Source organism: Pyricularia pennisetigena (assembly GCF_004337985.1).
Source record: "Pyricularia pennisetigena strain Br36 chromosome 4 map unlocalized Pyricularia_pennisetigena_Br36_Scf_6, whole genome shotgun sequence".
Lineage (NCBI taxonomy): Eukaryota > Fungi > Ascomycota > Sordariomycetes > Magnaporthales > Pyriculariaceae > Pyricularia > Pyricularia pennisetigena.
This window is the reverse complement of record NW_021940918.1, coordinates 3,514,646-3,538,498: the sequence shown is the minus strand read 5'-3', so window position 1 is coordinate 3,538,498 and position 23,853 is coordinate 3,514,646. Positions and strand designations below refer to the sequence as shown.

Below are 23,853 nucleotides of genomic sequence, written 5' to 3'. Positions count from 1 at the left end.
TCGAAGTGCATGTCTCTTGGACAATATATTCCAAATCGCATCGTCGAAGCTAGAATTGCTGGATGAGCAAGCCCCTGCATAACATCGAGGTTCCTGACTAGTAATGCAAACAGTAGAGAACGCCAAGTCCGAACCACTGAAAAAGAAAAAAAAAAAAAAAAAAAAAAAAAAAAAGAGGGTACGAGGAGTAATGCTTGTTGTCAACAGCTACTACCACGTACTGCGTATAAGCTTGATTTAGCAACCAGTCACTCAAAAACCGGTAAGTCTCTTGCTCGTGGGTCTTGGCAACCTCGTCAAGCGCGCTGGGTGGTATTGCATCTCCGTCACTTCAGTCTTTGGCTGAAAACTTTTGGAGAAGTGGTACCAATATTTGCCTTTATTAGTCGAGACCTAGCTGTGTCCCACTCGTGGGGCTGCAGGCAATTCTAATATAGTAGCAACCACTGACCCTCAGGGCCAGAGAGTCGCACCGGGTTTTCTGAAAAGGGCATGACAGGCCGAAGAGGAGGTGAAATCAAAACGCGGAGTATGCAGGGCTTGTTTTTGTCCACATTGTGGTCCCTCGGTTCGTGTATATGGAGATGAACCCTCCCCGGTTTATCAGGTAGTGCATTGGATGCTTTGGTTATTCTCAAAATGAAGCAAGTTTTAGCTTGCGGTCTCATAGCCCCTTTTTCGGTTTGCAGCACTTCCGAGTAGATAACCGGACAGTAATCAGCCAGTACCGCCTGCCATAGTCAGAAAGCCATGGCTCTTTTCCATTCGCTACCAGGAGGCGACAGCGGCCTCATGCAGCAGCTGTGGGCCATCCTCTCTGGCGATGATGGCAGGCTGCTCGTATACCCAGTCCTCGTGGGCGCCATCGTCACCACGATGTTCCTCCTCGTAGCTACCAAACGCATCCTCTTCCCGACTTTCGACCCACGGGAGCCACCAAAGGTCCAGCCGACGATCCCCTTGGTCGGCCACATTATATCCATGCTCACCCAGGCCAACGACTTCTACATCAACATTGCCAAAAGGACGCGCGGCGCCCCGATCTGCACGCTGCCGATGCTGGCCGGCAAGATGTACGTCATCTACTCGCCGGCCATGATCCAGGCCGCCATGCGCAGCAAGGACCTCTCGTTCCTGCCCTTTGCCGAGCACTGGTCCGAGGACGTCGTGGGCATCCAGAAGGACCACCTGGCGCTCGTCATGCCGCACATGGAGAGGCTGAGCCACGACTTTTGGATCGGCACGAGCGGGGACAACCTCGCCCGCCTCAACGTCGCCGCGCTGAGGGAGCTCGCCGCCGAGCTGAATACGGTGCCCGCATCGAGCGGTATCGAGGGCGCTTTGAGGATACCGAACCTCTCGGTTTGGATCAGAAGGGTCATCAGCTTGTCGACGTTCCGCGCTCTCTTTGGGAAGAGAAATCCGTTGAGTGAGGAGGATGCTGAGGACTATTCGTGAATATACGCCCAGTCTTGCTCCCTAGACCCTCCTACCCTCCCATAGTCTATCCAATCGTTGTTTACTGACACCCGATTCCTGCTCCAATCATAAAAAAGGACTTTCGAAAATAATTTTGCCGGCCTGGCCATTGGCGGACCCCTGAAGCGCATCATTGGTCGCAAGGCGTACGACGCGCGCCAGCGCATCCAGAACAAGCTGCTCCCGTACATGCTCGCAGGAGGAGACTTTGACGAGTCGACATCGGATCTCGTCCGCATCCGCTCGACAGAACACGAAGCGCTGGGGATACCCGCCTCGGGCCGCGCCAAGTCCGAGTTCCTGACGCCGTGGGTGGCCACGCTCAACACGATCCCGACCTTGTTTTGGTTCTTCACCGAGGTGTTCTCGCGCCCACAGATCGTAGAGCGCTTACGGGAGGAGATCCTGGCCTCGGGCGTCGTGACGCTCGAAGACGGCGGGCAGGGGAAGCCGAGAGCGGCGTCGCTCGACATTGCCGACCTGGAGAGCCGCTGCCCGTACCTGATGGCGTGCTACCGCGAGACGCTGCGCTTGTACAACGAAAACGTCGGCAACCGCATGGTGCTGCGCGACACGGTGATCCAGGACCCGGACCAGGGCGGGCGCGAGTACCTGCTCAAGGCCGGGACGAACGTGCAGTGGTCGGCGGCCACGACGCACAAGGACCCGCGGGTCTGGGGCGCGCGGCCGCACGACTTCAACCCGGACAACTTTGTCGACGGCGGCGAGCAGGCCAAGGGAGGGGCGAAGTTGACGCCCGAGGAGCGCGCCGCTCGCCGCCTGTGTATGATTCCCTTTGGTGGCGGGAAGCACCTCTGCCCGGGCCGTCTCTTTGCGCAGGCTGAGAACCTGGGGTTCGTGGCGGCGCTGGCGGTCGGGTTTGAGCTGCATGGCGTCAGGGTGCCCGCGAGCGTAGGGGCTCCGCTTGGAGCCGCGGCCAGGCAACCCAGGTGGGGTGCAATGGACCCTAGCATATCCATCTCCCGCCGGAAGGGATGGGAGAATGTTGACTGGAGGTTCACTTGCGCAGAGCATAAAACATAAGAGGTCTTTTTCCATGTGATTTACCTGATGTGGCCTCTACCTACATCAATCACATATATCAGGTCCAGTACGCCTTCACAGCCTGTTGAAATAACATCCTATGCCTAGTGCCCCGGAAAAAAAAAGTACAATAAAGCTCAGGAGCTTTGCCTTTGCCACGCAGCGTCAGCATCGGGGTGAACCTGGGGTTCGGGGATATCCTTCCTAGCCTCCGCCTTCTTCTCATAGTCGACACCGAACCTCCGATCCCTGTCCCGGACGTGTTTGTCAAAGTCAAACTGACCCGGCGCCGTGAAGCTGGTCATGAGCTGCGGCTCTCCCAGCGGCAGCTCGTCGCCGCGGTCGACCTGCCAAAGGTGGTAGACCTTGCCGTAGAGCTCGACAACCTGCTCCATCTCCTTGTTCTCGAGGGCATCCCAAGCGGCGGCCGGCACGAGCGAGCCCGCCGGCTGCGGCATGACGAGCATGCCGGACTTGACCTCGAAGACGTGCGAGTGCCAGAGGCGGCGCTCGGCGCGGTCCAGCGTCTCGTACAGGCGCGGGGTGATCATGTACTCGATGCCGATGATGCGCGCGCCGGGACCCGGCTTGTCGTACAGGATACACTGACGCACCTCGTCGTTGACGTGGCCGCAGTAGTGGTTCGCCTCAACGAACCGGTTTGTGTCTGATGCGTAGACGTGAAATGCATTCAGGTGCGCGCAGATGTTGCTCACAGGCGCAAAATCCTTTTTTTTTGGTGGGGGTGTCAGCTGGCTGTTGAGAGCAGAGCTGAAGCTCGCTAAGTCATCTGAGAAACAGCCCGAAACGCTGAGCCCTGTTGGGAGGTCGAGTGGACATACCTGCATAGCTGCCGCGCCTGCTAGGAGGGCTCGGTTCTTGGTCGAGAGGGGCTCACCAGCCGTGTCGTTGGAATTATTCGTATCTGACATATTTTACACTTGGTATTGCTTTCTCGCAGATTTGCTTCCCTGTTCCTATGTTTGTTTGAGCAGCAAGGAAGGTTTTGGAGTTCCCTGTTGCGTTTCTCCATGCTCGTTGATTGCCTAAAGGAGTGAGTTCACCACACCACGAGGATGACATCATAATGATCTGTTGAACATACATATTTGGAGATAGGTGCCCAAGAATATTCTCCCCTTGAGCTTCACATTGCATGATCCGAATGAATGAATTGCATTTGACTGCGCAGACTATCCTCTTGGGGCAATCTATTTGAGTCTGCTGTTTGGTTAGTATTGAATGGAAAAGGCACCATGCATCAGTTCAACAGTTCGCACCGATCAGACATCAATTCAAAATTTACTTTATAACTGCCCAATGAAGAAGAATGATATACAGGTGGGTAAAAACTTGTGGAAATATTCAGTAAAGGAGAATTCACTTTCAGGTAAAAGAAAAAAAAAAAAATGCCTGTCAGAAGTTAGACTCTTGACGACTAAGAACACAGACCCAAGTATACTAACTTGCCTACTTCACCGACCCAAAATATTCCTCGCGTGGCTGAGCAAGTGAAGGGTACAGTAGCCGGCATTTTCCTCTCTCTTTCAGATACGCGTATTTCGGATCGTATTTCGCGTCGTGTCTACCCATAATCAACCAATTCCCAGGTAAGCACGGCCAGTGGCTTGGCAAGGCAAATCAGAACAAGTATTCCAAAATCTGACCACTCACTCTGCTCTGGCATGGCCTTGTGTTAGTCTAATATGTGCCTGCCGTACCCTGTCACGTCGCAGCGCTGGGCAAAGCTGGCATCAGCGGCAATGATGACTCCAAGGAGCTCAGCCCCGTTATGGTATAATGTAGATAATCAAATCGATGCATATATAGACTCGCTACATATTTAAGGAGATCAAAGTCAACTCTCTGATTCCGTGATTCTTGGGGTAGAGATCAAACAAACAAACCGCTTCAACATTTTCAGCAACTAGCAAAACATCAAATGTCTTACAACGCCCCTCCCCGTCACAGCCTTACCGCCGACGAGAACATGGCCAAGACCGCAACTCCATCAAACAACTGCAGCAGCAGCAACAACAACAACATCACCGCTTGCTATGCGCAAGACGCCCCACAGAGAAAGATATACATCACCTCGCGCATAGTAGGAGCCTTCATCGACATCACTCTGATCGTACTCAGCGCCGTTGCCTTCATCAACCTCCCAGACCACGGAAAATGGCTCAGCTGCACGCTCAGCCCGGCCATCAACGCCTTTGTCGTCAACTCGATGGATTTTGGCTATCTGGTCGGTGCCAAAAGCCGCTTCTCGCCAATATTCCGCATGTGCTGGGACGGCGGGCTCGTCCTCGGCTTCGGCATCGCGGCCGGCTTCATGGCTTCCTACACGGACCGGGAGGCCAAGCTTTCGGCGGACGAGCAGGGGCGTAGCTCCGTCAATGGTGTCGCTGTCGGTGCGGTCATTGTAGTGCTCATGATACTCGAGCTGTGAGTTTCCCTGCAGTGCTTTTTCTCTCATTTTATTGTCTGTTATATCTCACGAATCGTGACTGACATGTTTGGGTAAAGCCTTAACCACTTGGCCATGGTTAGGAGTGGCTTTGTCGAATGCCGCTCCCTCCGCTCTGGCAGGGGACAGAGCGCTGTTTAAGCAGACCCTGATTCAATCTAGATGGGTTTGAAGTTTTAGCGATAGATTTGTTTTGTCTGGTTGTCTTTGTCTGCTTGATGTTGTCATTGATTGCTTTAGAGGTTTTGACTTTTGAAGGGTTGTGAGGGGTCAAGTTGCCCTGTGGAGTTCAGCGCCCATACTATATAGAAAGCAAGTTTAACAATAAACCCCACCTGTAACATTTCTTCAGCGGCTTGCATGGGTAATGTACAGAGCGTTCGTTTGGTAATCTTAACCACGGCTACTACCTTGTACAGCTGCAGCCCTTCTTTGGCTGAACGCCATTCAATCTTTGCGAGTAACATTATCGATGCAAATGAGCTTGTAGGTTGCATCTATGAGACCACTGTCGGTACCTGTTTCTATCTCCCAAGACAAAATATGTCTTTGGATCTACAAAACACCAACCCCACCGGGTCGCTGGTGACGCCCTTCTTTTGGTCTTTGGTGGCTGCCGCTGCACCAGCCCTTTTGGTTTTAGTTGTCGCCTTTTACAGGATTTTTCTTCACCCATTAGCACATATTCCAGGGCCTCGTCTTGCTGCCTTGTCCAATGTGTGGTATGCCCGTCAGGTTTGCAGCGGGCGCATGCTCCAGCTGGGCAAAACCTTGCATCGCCAGTACGGACCTATAGTGCGCGTAGGCCCAAACGAGGTATGGCTAGATTCGGAGGAAGGGTTCAGGCAGGTTTACAGTGAGCAGCGACATATGTCTTTATTACGGGGGTGAAGTTTACTGCGAGTTCGGTCCTGACGAAAATCAAATGTTGGCAGGCGCGGGAAGTGGGTTTGAAAAATCGGATTTTTACTGTGAGTAACAACATTGTCACCGCGACAAGGAAGCAATACACAGCTGCTGACTAGATCTTGCTAGTATCCACGGCTCTCCAAAAGCCAAAAGTGGACTGGCGACTGCAACCGCACTTCCCAGACACCCTGGACCTCTTGTCGGAAAGAGACATGCGCCGATATCGTCTGCAACGACGTCTGATCGGTCAGGTCTACCAACCCGCAAACCTCCGCAAGTTTGAGCCGGTCATCGACGATGTACTCGACCAGGTTGTCGCTCAAATCCGTACTTTGGGTGAAGCCGAGGTTGATCTCAAGGAATGGATGCACATAATCACCGTCGAATGTCTTGGTGCCATTGTCCTTTCATGGTCTCCAGGCTACCTGCGGGCAAAGTCGGATTTTGGGTCTGGCAGCTTTAGCTACCTCGGCTGGAAGCGCAAAACAGTTCTTGGGTAAGTTTGTGATCGACCATCACCTCAGCACAGGTTTTGTTCATCCCAGTCTGTGGAAGAACCAAGTTGCTCATACGTCGAATATAGGCTTTTCCCACTTGCGACAGTTATTGGAGTGTTATCTAGGTCTTTTGAGAGACAATTTGCAAATTTGTGGGGGTTGACCTTCAAGGCACCCAAGACCCTGAAACACTTTTTCCCAGTCCGTTCCTCCTCCTATCACTGGTCGACAAAGCATCTGCGAACCCTATGTGACTTACAAAACACCTGCAGGCAGTACATCGTAAAGTCAAGCCTCGTCTTGTAAACATGTCTCGGGAAAAACCCCGCAAAGACGTCCGTAAGGACCTAATGGCAGACCTCGTACAGCTACACAAAGAAAGGCCGGAATTCAACAGCACATATCTCCATCGAATGGCCATCACGAATTTCGGCGCAGGCCATGAGACGACAACCTCGGCACTGACATCTGTGCTGGCCATGCTCGGCACCCACCGCGACATTCAAGCTCAAGTGGCCGATGAGCTGATCAAATCCAGAGCCGCAGAGAATGATATGGGTCCCAAGGATAGCAGTCCGAGAACGCCGCTTACTTTGGCAGCTATCAAAGAGGCCCAGCGCTTGTATCCCGTAATTGGCATGGCGCTCCCTCGTCGGGTCCCTGACGGCGGAGTGCGTATCGGACATGACTTCCTTGCGGCAGGCACAACTGTTGGGTGCAATCCCGCATCTCTCCACCGCAACAAAGATATCTTTGGGTCCGACGCTGATCTATACAGCCCGGGGCGCTGGCTTATTGACGACAAAAGAGCCAAGTCCATGGAACGATACAACCTGACGTGGGGTGGGGGTGCCCGCACATGCCCGGGCAAGAACCTCGCCGAGGTAATTCTATACAAGACGATCGCAAGGCTGGTGCATGACTTTGAAGTAGTTTGCAAAATACCTCCCGATGAGGAGATATGCTACTATTTTATGGCCATGCTGACAGGGGTCAAGGTGCGATTTTTGGAGAGAAAGAAGGACGTCGCATGATTGGATAAATGCGATCGATAAACTGCGGGGTCTTGTTTTCTGGCCTGGGACGCCTGATCCTAAGGCTGGCTGACTGCGGCTGACTGCTGCTGATGTCGTGCTATAGTACAGCATTTGCTTGTCTCCATGCGAAGGAAGGGACGATGGTCGTCGATTCGACTCTCAGAAATTGACAATTCGAGCCATGAGCGGCACGGACTTGCTCACATGACCTGGCTGATAGGTACGTCCAATCGGTTCGTCCCGTTCAGCCCCCTTTTGCTCGAGCCCCACTGCAATCTGACTGTTTCAGCTGAAAGGCCAGAGTGGAAACGCAGAGATCCAAGACGCAAAACATGGCCAAACTCCCAACAAGGAAAACATCAGCACGACAGTTCAGGTTGCAAAACAAGCCGCCAACCTGCCCCCCCTCCAAACACACCCTTTTTGTTATTGGAAAAGAAGAAAAAGAAAACATAAACAAAGTTACCATTAAATATGACCTGAGGCTGATTGGACGAACAAAATCTCCGTCTATTCATTCTCACACTGTTCACCACCACTCTCCACCACCTTCTTACCTACCTTATCTGATGCATGGGCTAGCCCGTTGTTGTCGTCCTTCTGACACGTGCCAACTGAGGTAGCGTTGCGTGTCGCATGAGCGCCGTTTGGACCCCTTTCGGTGTTCATTCTTGGGTTCGAGGTCTCGGCCTAGTGCTAGACGGGTACATCGGTAATCAAGAGTAGCCCATTGCTTGCTTGCTGCTGGCTGGCTGGTTGACTCCTCACGTGGCACCCACCGCCAGGGCCATGTTGCGAATACGTCCCCGAATCCTCATCACCACGGCGGTGCAGGCTGCATTCCTCAAGGCGGCCGCCAACATCACCGTCCAGCTCGCAACTGCCTGGAAGCTGGGGGATATGGGCCACAAGGGCATGGACTGGGGACGTGTTGCCGAGTTCACCTGCTACGGCTTCATCAGCGCCAGCCTTGGTTTTCCCTGGCAGCATCTCCTGGAACATCACTTTCCGACCCAGACGACGACGGCAGGGAATCCGTCGCTGGCATCCCGTGCTGTTGCCCCGGCGGCTAGTGGACTTGCACACGATAGTCACGACCCGGACGATCCGGAAAAGAGCTCGCTCGCCCGAGCGGCGGCGCTTGAACTACCACCTTCGCCCGGCACGGGCAGTGCCTCGTCGCAGACAAAGATAAATTGGCCCAACGTCTGCTACAAGCTGGTGCTGGACCAGACCGTGTGGCTCCTTTTCACGACTTCCATCTTCCTGGTCATCACCAACGTTTTCCGTGTCGCGTCAATGGACGCCCTGTACGATGTCTGGAAGGAAAAGACGTGGTACATCATCAAGGCTGCGTGGCACGTTTGGCCACTGGTAGCAATTCTCAACTTTGCTTTTGTGCCCGTCGACTTGCGCGTGCTGGTGGCGGCTTGCGTGGGCTTTGCGTGGAACATATTCTTGAGCTTCATCTCATTGACGAAACCGAAGTGAGGGTGCGTAAGTTTGATAACAAGGCTAGTGGCTGTGTTGGTATAACTCTCCACTTTGAAGAGGAATCAGATACTACAACGCGATGCCAAGGACGACAACCTATGGAACGGTATACTCTTTATAATCCTATTTGTACAGCATTTTACGCGGAGTTGAATTTCTTTTTTGAAAGAAAAAAAAAAAGAAGAAAAAAAAAGACGCCTTACCCTGGCACCTTTGAGGCCATTACTAGAAAATCCGCATTTGTTCAACTGGAAGGCGGTATGGATGACAGGTTCAACGACAATGCAAATTTATACACCGGCGGCTACAAACTGCATCATTGGTATCTACTGCATAAGCCTTGAAACGGTTAAATCACGTGAAGTGTCTTGGTATGGAGCTTGTTACCAGGATTCAACTGGCTCACGATACTGGAGCTATCCCAAGCCCGTTGACACGGTTTCCCCAGCTTTTCACGATTGTTGGGATCGGAGCTTCCCCCGGGCTCTAAAGGTCACACACAAGACGTATCATATATATTGAAGAGAGAGACCGAGAAAGCAATGGCGGCGGCGCAAGCAAACCGCGCGTACAGCGACGCAGAGATGATTTACAACTACCATCGGATGAACATGCCCCTGCACCAGCCTGCAGACGCCATCTTCTGCCTCTGCAGCCTGGACACGCGAGTGGCCGAGCGGGCGGCGCAGCTCCTCCTCGACGGTTTTGCGGGTGATGACGGCATCCTCATATTCTCGGGCGGCAGCGGCAAACTGACCGAGGCGCGCTTCTCCGAGCCCGAGGCCGAAGTCTTTGCCGCCGTCGCCAGGCGCATGGGCGTGCCGGCGGGCAGGATCCTCGTCGAGCCCCGCTCGTCCAACACGGGGGAGAATGTGCGCTTTACGCGGGCGTTGCTGCGCGACCGGGGTCTGGATCCGCGCAGCTTCATCCTGGTCCAGAAGCCGTACATGGAGCGCCGGACATACGCCACGTTTGTAAAGCAATGGTCTTGCTCCAAGGCGGGGGACGTGGAGGGGGAGGAGGGGGCGGAAGGAGGAGGTTTACAGCAGCGACAACAACAGCAGAAGCAGCCCGCGTTTACAGTCACGTCCCCGCAGATGACGTTTGCGGAGTATCCAGACCAGGACAACCCCAGGGATATGGTCATCAGCATAATGGTGGGGGACCTAGTGCGCATCCGAGAGTACCCCGCCAGGGGATTCCAGATCTCGCAGGACATTCCCGATGAGGTGTGGGAGGCTGGGCAAAGACTCATACAGGAGGGGTACAACACTCACCTTCCTTGACTTGTTCAAAGTCGAGTAGAAAGCCGGCTTGGCTGCTGCTGCCATGTTTCTTATCGTTATTGTTAATGTTGCTTGACTCGACAAGGCTCGATCGACATATAGGGCTTGGGGAGGGGCCCAACAAAAATCCACCGATCGATCTTGGGCAAGCGCATCGAGATGACATTGTGGTGTGCAGCCAGAACCAGAAATAGATCAGCCACCAGTGATTTGGGATTTTTTTTTTTTTTTTTTCTTTTTTTGTTTGGATATCAAGCTGTCAAGGGCCAACGTTTTGCCTCAAACGTGGACAGGTTGCGAAGGCAACATACTGATTTGAGTAGACTGTCGTGGAATAACAAGTTGGCCGTTTGACGCTTGTGCCAACTGATAATCTGCGGACATTTTTGGCTCTCCCTTACTAGGTCGGCTGCCGACAGAACTGGTGCAGATCAAGGCAGCAGCAGTTTGCTCGTGTTCGTTTCAAGACGAGTCCATTGGCAACCAAACATGGAGGAAACGGGGCCAGCCATCTACGAAAATATCCATGTTCAGTCGATTGCTCTTGTTACGTTCCACCCAAGATGGCAAAGGTCAGGGACCAACCATGTGCAGAGCCGCCAGTAGATGCCATGGTGACGAGTCAACCAACGTATTGTATGGTGGTCGTGCTATTCGGCTCGAACTAAAGCATCCGACAGCAGGAAAAAGGGCCACGTCCGATGACAGAATCGGAAAGAATTTTCAAGGTTTATCGGCTTCAACACATCATGTGGCAAAGTTGGGACGGGTTGGGAGGGTGGAGAAGGAAAGAGAACATCTCGGTTGTTTTTCTTTTCTTTTTTTTCTTTTTTTGCTTGCACTCAGTGACTCTTGTTGCGTCAAGGACGCTTCGCTCACACACAGACTTTTCTGAACGGTTTACTTGGGCAAAGTTTTGGCAGTGCAGGCGAAACGATCCGAGCACATGCCAACGGGGTCCAGGCCACAAATTCGAATTAGGATTCTTATATATATTCCCGAGGCCTTTTCGGCTACTTTCTCCGCTCGTCACAGCAAGTAAATTCTTTAGTGAGCCGGTACGGGAAATTCGTCAATCAAGGCGTTTGCCCAAGTATAATATCCCAAAAGGCTTAAGAAAGCGGCACTTATATACTTGTCTCTCGTACGCGGCTCGCAAAATCACGGCTTTTTTTTTCAGCCTATACAAGCGACAGGGCTCAGCAACTACGCCATTTGAAACCAAAATCTGAGTCCAGCTCTAACGAAAAAAAAAGAAAAGAAAAAAGAAAAAAAAAAACTTGGTAACAAAAGACACAGAATGAAGTTCTCCGAAATGAGCCTGGTGCCCACCCCGGGCAGGGCAAACACGATACTCATCCGGTCCATGTCCTTCTTGTTCACCTACTTTGGGGCATTATGTGTGGGATACTTTCTCGCGGCGGCGGCATTAGGAGGAGTACGGTGGATATCGCACCCGGTGTCCATCGTAATAGAGTGCCTCGGAGCAATCGAGACGCTGTGGTATTTCTGTTGGTTCCTACCCTACAGGGAGCATCTACAACGTCGAACGAACGGGGCTATGCTGAAACCACCACCGCTCACACAGGAAGAGAGGGCGGCCTTCTTCTCGAAATGTCTTTCTCTGATCCCGGACATGGAGACGTTTATCCGGAAGTGGTGCCAGAATGCTCATTTGGACGACGTCCGACGGGATAACGTCAAGGACTGGCTGCTCTGGGGACTCTTTGACCGCGAGGGCCCGCCGGGCGACGACGACGAGGAGCTGGAGCACTACATCATGCAGGCCGAGACCAAGCTGGGCTGGGAGATCAAGAAGGGCAGAGGAGACTGCGAGGCCATCAAGATCAGCTTTGACGAAGTGCTGATGGACCACCGCAGTCTGTTTTACTACACCATGATAGGGTTCGTCGACATCCTGACCACCGTCGGCATGTACATGCTCGGCTTCAGCTTCTACCGGACCAAGATGTCCAACTTTTTCAAGATCTTCCCGTTCCGACCTCTGGGGCTGCTGGGTTGGAACGAATCGGCGGCGCGCGACCACATGAGCTACTTTTGCCGGCCGCACAAATCCAAGACGCAGCGGCCCATCCTCTTCATCCACGGCGTCGGCGCCGGCCTCTTTCCTTACCTCAACTACTTTCGCACAATCCCACGCGACGTGGGCGTCATCGCCATCGAGCTCCTCCCCATCTCGTCCCGCATCAGCCCGCCGCTGCCGAGCGCGGCCGAGATGACCATGTCCATCGCGGCGATCCTGGAGCAGCAGGGCCCGGCCTTCAACGACGTGGTGCTGGTGGCCAACAGCTACGGCACGTTCCTGACGACGCCGCTGCTGCTCTCGCCGCACGTCGCGCCCAAGATCAGCTCCCTGGTCCTGGTCGACCCCGTCGCGTTCCTGCTGCACCTGCCCGACGTCGCCTACAACTTCACGCGCCGCAAGCCCAAGCGCTTCATGGCCAACCACTGGGAGATGCACATGGTGGCGCGCGACCCGAACCTGGCCCACACGCTCGGCCGCCGCCTCTCGTGGCGCGACCACATCCTCTGGCGCGAGCTGCTGCTGCACTCGTCGCCGGCGCAAGGGGACGGGGCCGGCGGCGTCGGGTCGGGAGAGGTGGCCGTGTCGGGCGCGGAGGCGGGGACCCGCCCGGCGGCGACGAGCGGGAGGCGCACGACGGTCATCATCGGCGAGAGGGACTGCATCGTGGACGCGGCGGCGGTGGCGAGCTACGTCGAGTACGACACGGCCGAGGCGACGCCCATGGACCTGGCGACGTTTGCCGCGTCGGAGAAGTGGTGGAACGGCTCCCGCCCCATCGAGCTCGTCTGGCTGCCGGGCGAGGACCACGGCAGCGCCTTCCTCAAGCCGTCCAAGGTCCCGACCGTCGTGCGCGTCGTCAGCAGGTACTGCAACAAGGACTTTGGCTTCGTCGAGCGCGAGCTCAAGGACGGCAGCCGGCTCGGGACCAGCCGCACCGAGGTGCCCGACGACGACTACGACCTCGAGGAGCAGCGCAGGGACAAGCCGGGCTCGTCGGGCGAGACCATGTGTTGACTAGAGGTGGCGTGCTGGAGCTACGGGGTTGTCTTTGCCGCGTGGTTGTCGGTCTCGGTGTTTGGGTACATGAGGAATGCATGAGCTTTTTTTTTTTTTCTCTCTCCTTCTTCTTCTCCCTCGTTTGCAAAATTACATTTTCTTGATCTGTCTTCTTGTTCGTTAGACTTGGCCGGCCCGAGTCGGGGTTTATTCCGCTTAGCGGGGCGTTTGGGGGCTTTTATCTAAAGCCGCGGCGACCGAGAAAAGAGGCTTGTGGCGGCTCAACTAATAAATAAAAAAATATTGTAACGATGATACACGATGCGCTTTTCGATTCACGTATTGAGCTGGTGTTGTCATTTTCAGCCTTACACACCCCGACTTTGTTGGCGACAGAGGCTCAGGAACAAACCATGAAAATGTTCGTGTTGTCCATTAATGACCGCAGGTGCCCATAGAAGGAAAAGAAAAAAAGGGAAAAAAAAAAAAAGAAAACCCCCCAGCAAATAAGACAACCAATATGAACCTCTCAGAATATAATTTTCAGGTTAAAACACAGCTTGGAGAAGCAAATACAACTACCTTCTGTGTGTTCTGAACAAATTATTAGTTGGCGCAGTGTCAAAATGAGGACAAGAGGAAAACAAACCTACCAGGATTATATTAACAGACATTAAATATTATTACATATTACAATAGAAATGGGATAGAAAATTCTCCTAGCGGAAGTTTGTAATTTTATCGGATTATCGCTTTGATTTGGTCCAAACACGCAAAAAGGGTCCATCTTGCGTTTATGCACTCGGATTGCAGAGAAAAGCAAAAGGGGAAAGAAGAAATAGAATGAACAAAAAGGAAAAACAAAAATTTGGCGGACGCATTCGGGAATTGAGCCCGACGTGGGGGTCGAACCCACAGCCTTGAGATTAAGAGTCTCACGCTCTACCGATTGAGCTAGCCGGGCGTCCTGATTGATGAAAGCTAACCCAATGATTACATATTATTCAGGTAAATGAAAACTTCTGTGTCAGTATCTTGGTTGCTTGTAGGTAAATCCAAAGGTGCTTTTGGCCCCGATCAACGGCCCGATAAAGAAACAAAGCAGCAGTTGTGTATTGCTTCTTACTCTGTTGATTTTATTGGTCAAGGTTACATGTAGGTGTGTACAACGGACCTAAACTTTGGAGAAGAAATGCATACTTTTTGTCCCCAGACTCTGACATCTCTGGAATAACACAAATCTTTGTTCTTCCTCTCAAAATGTCTTCCCTGATTTCCCCTGTCCTTCTTCTGGCGAAGTTCTACATTCAGGTCCCTCTTCTGATAAAATTCACTTTTCCGTCTTTTCTTCTTCGGTCCCGTACAACAAACAAAGTTCCTCCTCAGCCCTGTCTTGCTGTTCTCTTACGTCGCCTGACCTTGCCAAAGGTTCGCGACCGCCTCTTTTTCTTTTTCTTCTTCTTCTCTTCCTCCTCATCGACGAAATGGAAGCAAAAGTCGTCACAGCCCACCAGGTCTTCATCTTCGGGCTGCACGGAGTTTTTCGTCGGGTCGTGCTGCCCACACCTGCAGAGGACACAGCCAAAGTCAACCGGCCATCCGCGCTCAGTGAAGTCCCGAATGACCCGGTCGTGTGTCCTGCTGCCAGCCTGCTTGTAGATGAGAAAGCTGGTGTTCCTGAGACTGGGTATGAGCTGCAGCATGGCTGTCAGGGCTTCGAGATGGACGGGGTCGTAGAAGAATGCCGAGAACGGGTCGCTGATGGTCAGCTCTAGCCAATCGAGGTTCGGAGCCAGAACTGAAACCATTCTCATGTAGTCATTCTGGTACCCGAGCTGCCGTGCGGCCCTTTCTTGAGCGGGGTTGCGGTAGTACAACAGCTCTTCCAGGAAATTACATAGACCCGGCTCTAATCCGCCGAGAAATGCCGGCGACAGTCGTATAGGTAGGAGAGGCGCAGGCATGGATATGCACCTGACAAACTGGGCGTTGGTTCGACCGATCCCCCGTAGGAAGCCCAAAAGAACCGGCACCACGCCACATGAGATGATGGAGGCGGGCGGCAAGAGGGGAAGATCCAAATCTTGTATATCTTCACCCAGCTCGTACATCTGCGTGGTCAGTTCTCCGGCTGGGAAGAGCTCATCGACGCTGAAGGAATTGTCCCAATACAGAACGTGGACGGACTCTCTATAAATCTGCTTGTTCGCCCTCAAGATGGCAGGGCACCAGTACTCGGAATTATAGCAGCCAACCACAGGAAGGATTGGGAGGTCCACCATGTGCAGAGATGAAGAGGTGCCCGTGATGCGCTGCGAGGGTATGTAGGGTCTAAGTGCCCGTCTGCGCGTGGCCTCATCCTCGGCAGGCGTGACGGCAGGCCAATGAGGCTCAAGATAGATGCCCGGAGGATTGACGAGCAGTACCTGATAGATCTTTACCCGAATCTCAGGCGGCAGGGCCAAGAAATTGAAGGCCATTGTTGCTGTTCATGAAGCCAGCCGTCAGTCTCGTGTTTGGTGGATAAGTGAACAAAAAAAAAAAAAAGAGGGAAATAAGATTTGATGTTTACCCTGAGGCGGCTGTCTTACGCTACCTTGTTGCGCTATCACTATGTTGTTGTGGTACGCGTTTTGGTTCTTATCAATGGCATGTGAGCCTGATGTGAGCCGTTCCTTAGGATGTCAGTGGAAACACGAAAGCATCGCCGAGGAACATAGGGCGAGTTTTTTTTTAAAGAGAGCTGAACTGTAATTCAACTCGATATGCTCCGTCGTCTTCAAGATGCTGGGTACAGAAATAAAATACTGAACTCCAGGTCAATGTTGTTATGGTGGTGCTACGGATTGATGTGTAAACAGAGAACTTGGCGGTATGAGTGGAATCCAATTTGACCGTCTTCCTGGAATACCTTGAGGTGAAATCAGGAAAAAAGTGGACCAGGGCAGCTCACTGCCGGCTGCGTTTGTTAGTTGGGCTTCGTAGGCAGGCAGGGCAAGTAGGTACATGGGTACCAACTCACCTTCGTTTGTCTTTCTTTTGTACTGAAAGAAGGTCTCTCATTATAGGGTTGGCATGGGGGATGCATCCCAGCCCTCATCATCGGCTCCATCAGCGGCATGACCAGCTGCCATAGAGATTATTCTTGGTGGCTATTGAGCTCAAAGCTGTTATTTGCTGCTGATAACGAGTAAAAACGGTCAATATCAAGGAGGAGCAGGAGCCAAAGTCACGTATCCCGTGCTACCAATATGCGCTGGGAGCAAGTTGATCTATGGTAAGGTCGATAAATGGATAGCTTGGTTAGAGGAGCAAGGAGGCTCTATACACCAATTACATGAAACAAATCATGCCAGACTTTAAGCTGCTGCACGCAGTCTACAGATACACTTGGATGCAGAGCCATTGTTTATTCTCAATCATGCCACAGTCGTCTTTGCACTTTCGGTCTCAAGCCAGTTTAAGCACTTATATACAAATGTGGCCAGCAGTCTTGACTCGCAGTATCGTGTACCTCGCAGGTTCGATTGTAGACATTAGATGATACAATGTATGCGTGCAAAGCGCTCAACACATACAAACCTCAAGAGCTAGCTTTGATCTGCTCGCAGACTCGCACCACCGTCTCCTTTGTCTTGAGTGCAATCTCCTCAATCTCCTCGGCCGTGCAGTTGTAAGCCGGCGCAAGTATGACATGGTCACCCAATACTCCGTCCTTTGTCCCAGTCCCCGGATAGAGACTGACGCCAAACTCTTTAACGCCTACACGGTTGACCTTGTTGGCCAAGTCTACGGAGCGAGGGAACGGCTCTTTGGATGCTTTGTCCGCCACAAACTCAATCTAGAAAGGGGGGCAAAGAGACACAAATGTCAGCATGTTTCCAATAACAAAACGCGCATCAACCGCAAATAAAAACAAAAGCTGACTTACGCCCCAGAAGAGACCCTTGCCCCTGATGTTTCCAACATTCGGATGATCGCCAAGATGCTGCTTTAGTAGCGCCTCTAACTGCGCTCCCCTCTGTCTGACATTTTCCATTAGATTTTCCTCCCTGACGATGCGCTGCACCTCGAGGGCGGCGGCGCACGACAAAGCATGGCCCTGATATGTATGACCGTGCATGAACTCTCTGTTAAGACGTAAGAGGGCGTTGCTCATGGTCAGTACTCGTGAGGATTCATATGATTTTTTTCATCTCAGAATGAGACGAAAGAAGAAAAGAAAAGTGGAAAATTACCCTGTTCCACTCTCCAGAGTGTCTGCCACGCGGTGATTGATCAAAAAGGCAGCGACTGGCGCGTAGCCGGCCCCGAGACCTTTTCCGATGGTTTGGATGTCTGGGACGACGCCCTCTTGCTCCCAAGCGTGTAGCGTGCCGCTTCGTCCCATGCCAGACATGACCTCTTTTCAGTCAGGAAGAAATCAAGAACGCAGCAGACCCGGTTAGCAAAGACAATCCATAAAAAAAGCTTCTGGTGTACAATTCACTCATCGAAGGGTATCCTCAACATACCGTCCAGAATAAGCAATGCACCATACTTATCGCACACTTTCCTCATGGCTTCAAAGTATCCCGGCACGGCGGGCACGCAGCCAAGAGTCTAGATAGTATTGCTTCAGTCAAAAATGAACCTATTGTATTTCCTAGGTAAAATAAAAACACAGACACAGGGCGATGACTTTTTTTATGAAACTTACCGCTCCGACAACCGGCTCAGCAACAAAGGCGCAGACCGTGTCCGGCCCGACCTCTTGAAACTTCCTGTCCAGCTCGTCGGCGAGCTGCTCCACGTACTCGGCGACGGACTGACCCTCCTTCATGCCGCGGTACGCGTCGCAGCGCGAAACCCTGGCGACGTTGGGCAGCAGCAGGTCGAGGAACTTGCTGCGCCGGCCCACGTGGCCGCTCATGGACAGGGCGCCCAGCGTTGTGCCGTGGTAGGAGCCCTCGCGCGCGATGAAGTTGATGCGCCGGGGCTGCGGTGGCTGCAGTTCCAGAAAGTACTGGCGGGCCATCTTCATGGTTCCTTCCATTGCCTCGGAGCCTATGCGACATTGAAAACGGAGTAAGTAAATAAAATTTAAAAAAAAAAAGAATTTGTCTCTCTTTCACATATAAACAGCATCTACCACAAAAGGGGGCAAAAAGATAAAAATCTACCAGAGTTAACAATATACGCCTTGGACATGGCACCCCCGGTGCCGTCAATCAGCTCCTGCGCCAGCTGCTCGCCGACCTCGTGGCCAAAGAAGGAGTTGCAGTAGGCAAATTTGTCCAGCTGCCGAATCATTGCCTGCCTGACACGCTCGTTGCCGTAGCCGATGCACGAGACGGCGGCGCCGCACGTCGAGTCCAGAACCGTCGTCCCGTCCGAGAAGATGAGGCTTTTGTCCTTTGCCGCAACGACCTGCGCCGGGAACTCTTTGAGGGACCGGTGCAGGAACGCGCTCTTCTTTGTGGTTGCCATGTTTTCTTTTTTTTTTTTCCTTTTCGGCAAGCAAGTGAGTATATTATGACTTGTTGTGTAAGTACCGACACATGGTTTCATAGAATAAACTGAGTAACAAAAAAAAAAAAAATCTCCAAATATTTACTCGGATTACCTATTGACTAACTATTTATACTCAACCTCTATAGACTAGTAATCCTTTGCGATGCTGTTTTCTTTGGTCACATCGCGTCTTGCTTGTGTCGTGTATAATCCAATCAAAACATCAAGACTCCGACAACGGCGATATACACTAGCGATGTCGGCCAATCAGCCGATGCTAGGCAGAGTACGATACGCCCTTTCTGGTACCTAGATAGTCAACACGATAGTGTATTATTCAGTACCATAACATAAGTTTATGCATATTTCTGATAACCAAATTTGGCGAAAGACTAATTTGAAATCTGTGCTTTTACTATCCATTTATATATCTTCACATGCCATAAACAAACGAGGTAGTATGGAAAGTTTTAGCAGAGACTAAATGCCCCCCGACTCAAAAACAAACTAATGATTTTCGCATGACGTAAATATGGCACAGCTGTGTCGTCCCAACTTTGTCTCGGTGAGGTGCCATCCCAAATTGAAGAAAAGAGAAAGAAAAGCAAATTGGAGTGAGGTAAGCTTACGTACATCACATCCTGCATATGAGAGGCTGTTCTCTCGAAGAAACAAAATCCAGAACCATCATACATCTCCATGTGAGTGTTTTAAAGAGTGTCCCAAAAAAAGGCTTCCTGTATTTATGCACCTCCCCGTTCGAAATGGAAATATCTCTTGAAGATCGTATAGGCGACTGGGATGTCAACCCCCAGCTTCAATCGACATTCTTCAGTGCCCTGCCGGCAGAGCTACGGCTCCAGATCTATCGGAATGCTCTCGCGTCCTTCACCCTGACCGCCACTCCGTCTGCTGGCGCGTACTCCAGGAAAACCCACAACTTCCGTCTTCGATTGGATCATGAAGGCGACCCAGATGATGACCTCCGCGGCAAGCCCGGCGATGAACACGGAGCTGAAATTCCCGACATAGTCCCTGAGCTCGCACATGCAGCCCCCGGCTGTACGCAGCCAAACGAGCGCCCCGACTTTTATGAGGAGCCATGCATGTCGTTGAACATGCTGCTCTCCTGTAGGCGATTGCTGACGGAAGCACGGCCCATCATGTTCGAGGCCGAACGCAACTATCAGTTCCGCAGCGACCCGCGCTCTACCCTGCTGAACTCCTCGGCGGGCTCGGCTGACCAAGGCTTCTTGGATCGGAACCGGGAACTGCAGTGGGAGAAGAGGTTCCGCCGCGTTCGTTTCTTCGCGCCGATATCCAAATACCACGCCGTCTTTTCGCACCACGCCAACCTCCTGGCCCACGTCAAGCACCTCCGCGTCACCGTACGCCGGACCGACTGGCGACTTGGCGTCGTTTCCGGTCAGCCCGAGGCTACGGGCATCCCCGCGGCGGCGTGCTTTGGGTGGGTTCAGGGCCCACTTCAGATAAACCCCCTGGGGCCGCCTGCGGGACCTGCAATGGATCAGTTCCGGGGGACGCGGCACGAAAACCTCAACGTAGGGCACATGGGAGCCATGATGAAGGCCACGGCGGGATTCGGCCGGACCCAAAACTCCACGCTAGACCACAGCGCCGCCGGTCGTCCGAGCTGGATGCCTCCGCAGGTCCGCTACACGGCCGGGATGTGGGGGCGCGAGTTCGTCAACATGCCGTGCATCAAGACCTTCACCATGGACTTTGACACGACGCAGGACAAGCGCGACCAGCTCGCGGCGATCGTGGAGTGGGCCGTCCGCACCTGGCGCTTCCCGCTGAACCCGGCCCACAGCGACCACCACTACCTGGCGGCGGAGGAGGCGTCGGTGACGAGGAGATCGTGGCGCGGCACCGCTGGAGATTGGGACTGGCTCGGCCCCTGCGCGACGTGCCGTCCTCGAGCTGAGGGCACAGCTGGTGACCAGCCGGCGGGGGAGGCCCCGGAGCTGTGCTCGATTCCTGTGCATGCAAGGATCGTGTCAAAGTTTCGTAGGGGACTGGGACCGAGGATGTACTCGTGGTCGGTGACTTGGACACCGAGGAAGTATGAAGGGCCAGAGAAGTTTCCTTATGAGGATTCAGAATGCTTGGAAGTGCTTCCGGCAGACTTGAAATGAGATTTCTATGGGCAGGGCCCCTTTGATAATTTTCCTCATCTTGCCCAGGTCATCTTTTTTGGTGAGTTATCCCCAAGGCAAATATTTTTTTGGGGAAAAAAAGTTTTTAAGAGGAGGCGGTTAATAAACGTTCAAGGAAAGAGAAACGTATATCTGCAGAATTGAGCTGCCGATCTCGTCAGGTTCGTCCGTGATCGGAAGTGCAAGTAATCTAAATTGGAGCATTCCTGATATGCATCATCGCACGTTGGAGTCGAGTGGATCTGCGTTCCACCAGTTTACAGGGGCTGGTTAGTGATAAAGGGAGCGGTGCGGGGTAGCAAATCATTATTAGCACTTACCCGCCGCATGCAGTTTGGAAATGGAAGTGGGTTTGGGCGGGGAAAGTCACGACCTCTCAGGGACCAACCACGTCCATAGCATCATATGTTCAATGTACCCCGTGGTGAATGAACAACGCATCTCGGTGTCTTAGCCTAGGCTAGACCTACAGTAGACCTTAGACCTCGAGTAGTCGGCAGGGAGTGAGCCGGCCTCAACTTCCCTGGAAATAGTCCGAAACTGCCGTCACTACCCGATCTTCCTGCATTAGGTTGCGGCCAAGAATTGGATATTTGACTTGGAAACTGGCCTTCGGGTCCCCCTTACAAATACATACCTTCAGCTCTCATTTCCTTAATCAAAAGCGCAGATTTACAGCCAACTATCGTCATCTGGCTGTAGTAATACTCTATTGCCTCAAATTCACATCATACTCAACCAACGACAGAATGACCGCTTCAGACCCTCAACAGCACAAGACTTGGCAGGAGAAATGTTCCTGGGCCCAAAGCCGCCGCGACGATGGCCTGTCCAAGGTTTCACCGAAGCTCGAGGGACTGCCTGACGAGTGGCCTCTCGATGCACGGGTTGTAGCCAAGTCTGTTTTGACGCCCCGAGAGATAGAAATCACTGAGAATTACGGAGTGATGGATCTCCTGAAAGCAATGCGCGAGAGAACTTACACAGTAGAGGAAGTGACCCGGGCATTCCTGAGAAGGGCTGCCCTTGCACAGGCTGCGGTGAGTGACCGCTTGGCTTTATTGAATGTTTAACTAAACGAGCCCTTCATTTGGCTGACAACTCTCAACCGCCCAACTAGACAAACTGCCTCACCGAGCTGCTATGGGACGAGGCGATTTCCCGCGCAAAGCAGCTCGACTCCCTACCCGAGCCAAAGGGTGCTTTCTTCGGCCTTCCAATCTCTATCAAGGAGCACCAAGGCATGATGAAGATGGGCGACAAGGAAGTCGTCTCTCACGCTTCATACGTACATTGGATCGGGAAGAAGCACGGCCCCATCATGTATCAACAGATACTGTGGGAGGAAGGCTGCGTTTTCTACTGCCGTACCACACAGCCGCAGACCATCATGCACCTCGAGACGAACAATAACATCTACGGCCGTACCCTTCATCCTCACAACCGCAACTTGACCCCCGGTGGAAGCAGCGGTGGAGAGTCGGCGTTGCTTGGCTTCAGGGGGAGCATTTTTGTGCGTCGCATCTTATTTCCCCAAACGGCGGTAATGAGGCCATAATCACTGACAGCAAATTCCAAATTGCAGGGAATGGGAGGGGATATCGGCGGGAGTGTGCGCTGTCCCTCTGCACATGTTGGCATCTACGGCTTCAAGTATTGTTGTTCCCCAGCGAGGACCCCAGCCTGCAAAGCGGTAACAGGAGGTAAACTAACCTGACGACCACAGGCCTACCAACAAGCGCATCCCAGCAGCTGGCCAGAGAACTCATATGATTGGCAAAGAGGCGATTATGTCTACTCCAGGCCCAATGACGGTTGACCGCGACGCCATGGAGCTCTTCATGCAAGTGATTCTCGCCAGAGAACCGTGGCGCCTTGAGCCGTCTCTTGACGCGCGGCCCTGGATCCCTTTCAAATTCTCAAAGCCTCTCAAGATTGCCGTGCAATGGTGGGACGGCGTCGTCAGGCCGCACCCACCTATGACGCGTGCTCTGAAAGAAGTCAGTGAGGCTTGTCGCAAGGCAGGCATGGAGGTAATCGACTGGGATCCCAAGTGTGAGGCCCTCAAGATTCCTGATCATAGCAAGGGCTGGGAAATCATTGCCTCCCTCTACTTCCCGGATGGTGGCCAGGAAGTACTTGGACTTTTGGAAGCTAGTGGCGAGCCTTTGCTGCCACTTACAGAGTTTATCATTCATGAGCAACCCAGCGTGAAGAACCTAACGCAGGCTGAGCTTTGGGAGGTAAGCCAGTCACAATGTTGCAGAAATAAACCAGGGGGCATAGTTGCTCCAATTAAGTGTGACTGATTGATTGCAGCGTTGCTAATTCGGACCTCTGAACAGCGCTGTGCGGAGCGGGATACCTACCGTGCTGAATACGCTCGAGCATGGACAGCAACCGCGTCACTGCCTGATTCGGACGGGCGCGAGGCCGACGTAATACTCTGCCCTCCTTCGTTCGGAGCTGCGACGCCTCACGACCAGTCACGGTACTGGGGGTACACTTCAAACTGGAATCTGCTTGATTACCCTGGCGTCGTCTTTCCTGTAACGACGGTCGACCCTCAAAAGGACCCCGTGGATTCAACATATGAGCCGAAGAATGCTGAAGACAAGTTCGTCCACGAGATGTACGACCCTGCCAAATACACAAACGCTCCGGTAAGCTTGCAAATTGTAGGTCGCAGACAGCACGACGAAAAGGTTCTGGCTGCGCTGGTTGAGATTGAAAAGGCCATGGGCAGGAAGTAAATGGATAAGGCTCCAAAAGAGTGTCTTTGATGCTAGATCACCTGAAAGAGATCAATCAATGAGTCCCGTTTCATCTTTGCTATCATATGTTTATGTTTCTGCATCGACAGGGAAGAGGATAGAGCTACCCGACCAATCTTTCTACTCTGGGAAACTCCCCGCCCAAAC

General features: G+C 52.7%; 12 protein-coding genes across 12 annotated transcripts; 7 read left to right on the top strand and 5 right to left on the bottom strand.

Annotated features, from left to right (window-relative positions):
- Positions 1 to 750: 750 nt before the first annotated feature.
- Positions 751 to 2,523, top strand: PpBr36_06640 (uncharacterized protein; the record flags this gene model as incomplete). The annotated part of the gene is made up of 2 exons (XM_029893783.1): positions 751 to 1,454; positions 1,557 to 2,523. 2 exons carry the CDS (start codon positions 751 to 753, stop codon positions 2,521 to 2,523), a joined length of 1,671 nt encoding a protein of 556 aa, XP_029746632.1.
- A 137-nt stretch (positions 2,524 to 2,660) lies between these two features.
- PpBr36_06639 (uncharacterized protein) lies at positions 2,661 to 3,455 on the bottom strand (the record flags this gene model as incomplete). Its single annotated transcript, XM_029893782.1, has 2 exons — positions 2,661 to 3,251; positions 3,366 to 3,455. 2 exons carry the CDS (start codon positions 3,453 to 3,455, stop codon positions 2,661 to 2,663), a joined length of 681 nt encoding a protein of 226 aa, XP_029745903.1.
- A 1,010-nt stretch (positions 3,456 to 4,465) lies between these two features.
- PpBr36_06638 (uncharacterized protein) lies at positions 4,466 to 7,433 on the top strand (the record flags this gene model as incomplete). The annotated part of the gene is made up of 5 exons (XM_029893781.1): positions 4,466 to 4,971; positions 5,413 to 5,849; positions 6,029 to 6,398; positions 6,525 to 6,600; positions 6,672 to 7,433. The coding sequence occupies 5 exons, from the start codon at positions 4,466 to 4,468 to the stop codon at positions 7,431 to 7,433; spliced, it is 2,151 nt and encodes a 716-aa protein (XP_029745904.1).
- Positions 7,434 to 8,225: 792 nt separating this feature from the next.
- On the top strand, positions 8,226 to 8,927 carry PpBr36_06637 (uncharacterized protein; the record flags this gene model as incomplete). The annotated part of the gene is made up of 1 exon (XM_029893780.1): positions 8,226 to 8,927. The coding sequence occupies one exon, from the start codon at positions 8,226 to 8,228 to the stop codon at positions 8,925 to 8,927; it is 702 nt and encodes a 233-aa protein (XP_029745960.1).
- A 545-nt stretch (positions 8,928 to 9,472) lies between these two features.
- On the top strand, positions 9,473 to 10,216 carry PpBr36_06636 (uncharacterized protein; the record flags this gene model as incomplete). The annotated part of the gene is made up of 1 exon (XM_029893779.1): positions 9,473 to 10,216. One exon carries the CDS (start codon positions 9,473 to 9,475, stop codon positions 10,214 to 10,216), a length of 744 nt encoding a protein of 247 aa, XP_029745961.1.
- A 1,300-nt stretch (positions 10,217 to 11,516) lies between these two features.
- Positions 11,517 to 13,277, top strand: PpBr36_06635 (uncharacterized protein; the record flags this gene model as incomplete). The annotated part of the gene is made up of 1 exon (XM_029893778.1): positions 11,517 to 13,277. One exon carries the CDS (start codon positions 11,517 to 11,519, stop codon positions 13,275 to 13,277), a length of 1,761 nt encoding a protein of 586 aa, XP_029746487.1.
- Positions 13,278 to 14,641: 1,364 nt separating this feature from the next.
- Positions 14,642 to 15,739, bottom strand: PpBr36_06634 (uncharacterized protein; the record flags this gene model as incomplete). Its single annotated transcript, XM_029893777.1, has 1 exon — positions 14,642 to 15,739. The coding sequence occupies one exon, from the start codon at positions 15,737 to 15,739 to the stop codon at positions 14,642 to 14,644; it is 1,098 nt and encodes a 365-aa protein (XP_029745963.1).
- A 1,103-nt stretch (positions 15,740 to 16,842) lies between these two features.
- On the bottom strand, positions 16,843 to 18,728 carry PpBr36_06633 (uncharacterized protein; the record flags this gene model as incomplete). Its single annotated transcript, XM_029893776.1, has 6 exons — positions 16,843 to 17,100; positions 17,191 to 17,389; positions 17,498 to 17,663; positions 17,774 to 17,861; positions 17,959 to 18,305; positions 18,422 to 18,728. The coding sequence occupies 6 exons, from the start codon at positions 18,726 to 18,728 to the stop codon at positions 16,843 to 16,845; spliced, it is 1,365 nt and encodes a 454-aa protein (XP_029746623.1).
- A 788-nt stretch (positions 18,729 to 19,516) lies between these two features.
- Positions 19,517 to 20,911, top strand: PpBr36_06631 (uncharacterized protein; the record flags this gene model as incomplete). Its single annotated transcript, XM_029893774.1, has 1 exon — positions 19,517 to 20,911. One exon carries the CDS (start codon positions 19,517 to 19,519, stop codon positions 20,909 to 20,911), a length of 1,395 nt encoding a protein of 464 aa, XP_029745964.1.
- On the bottom strand, positions 19,604 to 20,334 carry PpBr36_06632 (uncharacterized protein; the record flags this gene model as incomplete). The annotated part of the gene is made up of 2 exons (XM_029893775.1): positions 19,604 to 20,270; positions 20,309 to 20,334. 2 exons carry the CDS (start codon positions 20,332 to 20,334, stop codon positions 19,604 to 19,606), a joined length of 693 nt encoding a protein of 230 aa, XP_029745599.1.
- Positions 20,378 to 21,261, bottom strand: PpBr36_06630 (uncharacterized protein; the record flags this gene model as incomplete). The annotated part of the gene is made up of 2 exons (XM_029893773.1): positions 20,378 to 20,740; positions 21,253 to 21,261. The coding sequence occupies 2 exons, from the start codon at positions 21,259 to 21,261 to the stop codon at positions 20,378 to 20,380; spliced, it is 372 nt and encodes a 123-aa protein (XP_029745965.1).
- A 420-nt stretch (positions 21,262 to 21,681) lies between these two features.
- On the top strand, positions 21,682 to 23,685 carry PpBr36_06629 (uncharacterized protein; the record flags this gene model as incomplete). Its single annotated transcript, XM_029893772.1, has 5 exons — positions 21,682 to 21,972; positions 22,053 to 22,445; positions 22,518 to 22,585; positions 22,659 to 23,175; positions 23,278 to 23,685. 5 exons carry the CDS (start codon positions 21,682 to 21,684, stop codon positions 23,683 to 23,685), a joined length of 1,677 nt encoding a protein of 558 aa, XP_029745844.1.
- Positions 23,686 to 23,853: the final 168 nt, after the last annotated feature.